Source organism: Oryzias latipes, chromosome 5, assembly GCF_053564925.1.
Source record: "Oryzias latipes strain Hd-rR chromosome 5, Olatipes_Hd-rR_3.1".
Classification (NCBI taxonomy): domain Eukaryota; kingdom Metazoa; phylum Chordata; class Actinopteri; order Beloniformes; family Adrianichthyidae; genus Oryzias; species Oryzias latipes.
This window is the reverse complement of record NC_136241.1, coordinates 16,583,297-16,585,649: the sequence shown is the minus strand read 5'-3', so window position 1 is coordinate 16,585,649 and position 2,353 is coordinate 16,583,297. Positions and strand designations below refer to the sequence as shown.

Genomic DNA, 2,353 nt, shown 5'->3' with positions numbered 1-2,353 from the left:
TAAATGCAACAAAAAAGATTATAAACAGATAGCAGTAATCTAAATTATGTTGCCTTGCCTTTTTTCCACTGTAATCTTCACTATGATGGAGAAACTTAGTAGTGAGGTAAAAAAAATGAATAAAAAAGCAATGAATTACCCTAACAGACTCTTTAGAGGAGTGGTGTCCCTTGTTGAGCACTTAATGTTAAAAATTATTTATTTTGGTCTTGCAGGGGAATTAACATACCCAAGATGCTTGAAAAAGTGTAAGTATAGTGCTTTTGTGTTACTTTGAAAATATATCAGTTGTATATTTTCAGAGATTAAAATACAATTATCTCAGTTGTCATTTATTAGCCCTCATGCTGTTTTTTTTTCTCTGTTTCTTTTGTCTTTTTCCGTCGACAGACCAGAGGTAAGATCCCAAACTGATTTACGAAGTTCTTTTATTAGTCACATAATACATAACAATTAATGGTATAATTTTCCCTTTTTTTGCAGAGGAAATCTAAAATCTCGGCCTCTCGAAAGCTCATGCTAAAGGTGACTTTTTTGTACTCATTCAGGTCAATGTTATATTGAGTCAAATATGCATAAATCCGACACTAACGCTGAATTTATTTTGTTATGCTTGTTAGAGCTTAATGGTTGCCAAGGCCAAGGAGGATCTGGAGCAGGAGTTGGTGGAAAAAGAGGAGCAAAAGGCAAAGTACCTGGAAGAGAAATCTCCTCCAGTACAGACCAGTGGCTTGTCTCTGTCAGAACTGCAGGTACTAGTTCTGTGTTTAGCTGTTTTGTTTCCATGTGAATTTTAGCGCATTTCAGGAAAGCAAAACTTTTTTTTTAATTAAGTGTCTTACAATGTTAAGACCATTTAGTGAAGTTATGATTTTCCTTCCGTGTAGGCATTATGTGAAGAGCTGCACGCCAAAATAGATGTAGTGGATGAAGAGCGGTATGACATCGAAGCCAAGGTGTTGCACAACACCAGAGAGGTACAAATCCAGACTCTGCCTCAAAGATGCTGAAGTGGCTTTAAGATGTTCAGAAGAAGTTTGACATTTGAATAAAACCTTAAGCTATGTTGATCAAATGATCTACAAGACCTTCTTCTTCATCGTCTCTCTGCCACAGATCAAAGACCTGAACATCAAGGTCCAGGACTTGAGAGGAAAGTTTAAAAGGCCAAATCTACGAAGGGTGAGGGTTTCTGCTGATGCTATCCTTCGATCCCTTCTGGGTTCCAAACACAAAGTGTCTATGGATTTGCGAGCAAACCTCAAATCTGTCAAGAAGGAGGATGCAGAAAAGGTAGGTTAAGTAAAAAAGAAAACAAGAACATGCACTTAAAAATGTAATAATTGTGTGTTTTTTGAGTAACAGAGGACAAAATTGTTCTAAATTAATTTTAACCAAGCACAGATGAATATCTTTAATTTTGAACTGGAGAGAATTTCCCTGAACTGATAAAAACTTGACACCTCAAGCTAAATAGATGTCTTTGTGTTCATTTTTTAGGAGAAGACGGTGGAGGTGAGTGACTGGAGGAAAAATGTGGAGGCAAAGTCCGGCATGGAAGGCCGCAAGAAGATGTTTGATGCAGCAAAGGGCCAAACCCAGTGAACAAGATATCTGTTCAGATAGAGTGATTTTTTTTACTACCTTATATTAAGACTTTCCTTTAAAATCGCATGAAGCCTAAACACAGGAATTCTCACATTTCAAATGCTTCAACAAAATGTTTTCAAGGATCTTGTATTCAATTTTACTTTTAACAATAGAACAAATGACAATAGATTAGTAATGGTGTCACTTTTTGCCTTTTATTCGCTTTCGTCTCTTTTTACTTTATTACTGTTATAATATTTTATTTAAACAAAGTTAATAAAGCTAATCAACAAGGTCACAGTAGTTAAACAGAAGTCATATTGTTGACAATGTAACTGATTTTCGGGGACTGTCCTCAATGTTGAACATCTGTGTATGAGCTTTTGTAATAACACACACACTGAGGGGAATCTAATGTAGTCCTTTTACTAAAACCAGGTAATAAAAATAAAAATAAAAACACTGATGTTGCATTGCTGTTAAATGATCTGCAAGAGACATTAGGCTTTTCAACAATAAAAACCATCCAGGGCCTTCAAAAACATGGAATTTTCCATCTGTGAAAGGTTCTAATCTGACCAAGTGCCAAGTTTCTTTTCCCAATTTGGTTTGAAAAGCAATAAAGTCGTAATGAAACAAGCAAGTGTCTGGGACAAGCACCTGCTGAAAACCTGTTAGATAGAGGAACAGGGACAACTCGAGAGTGCCGTGATCCCGGGCCACTTCACCCTGGCAGCTCATCTCAGCTAGACAATCAGCTGAT

At 36.5% G+C, this 2,353-nt stretch overlaps 1 protein-coding gene across 1 annotated transcript; it reads left to right on the top strand.

Moving 5' to 3' along the window:
- Positions 1 to 483: 483 nt before the first annotated feature.
- On the top strand, positions 484 to 2,052 carry tnni1b (troponin I type 1b (skeletal, slow)). Its single transcript, XM_004068821.5, has 5 exons — positions 484 to 525; positions 621 to 752; positions 888 to 977; positions 1,117 to 1,293; positions 1,501 to 2,052. The coding sequence occupies exons 1-5, from the start codon at positions 517 to 519 to the stop codon at positions 1,603 to 1,605; spliced, it is 513 nt and encodes a 170-aa protein (XP_004068869.2). The 5' UTR covers positions 484 to 516; the 3' UTR covers positions 1,606 to 2,052.
- The last annotated feature ends 301 nt before the right edge of the window (positions 2,053 to 2,353 follow it).

Coding starts and splice junctions, on each gene's coding strand:
- tnni1b (XM_004068821.5), top strand. Junction 753..887: donor TGTCTCTGTCAGAACTGCAG/GTACTAGTTCTG, acceptor CCTTCCGTGTAG/GCATTATGTGAAGAGCTGCA. Junction 1,294..1,500: donor AGAAGGAGGATGCAGAAAAG/GTAGGTTAAGTA, acceptor TTCATTTTTTAG/GAGAAGACGGTGGAGGTGAG.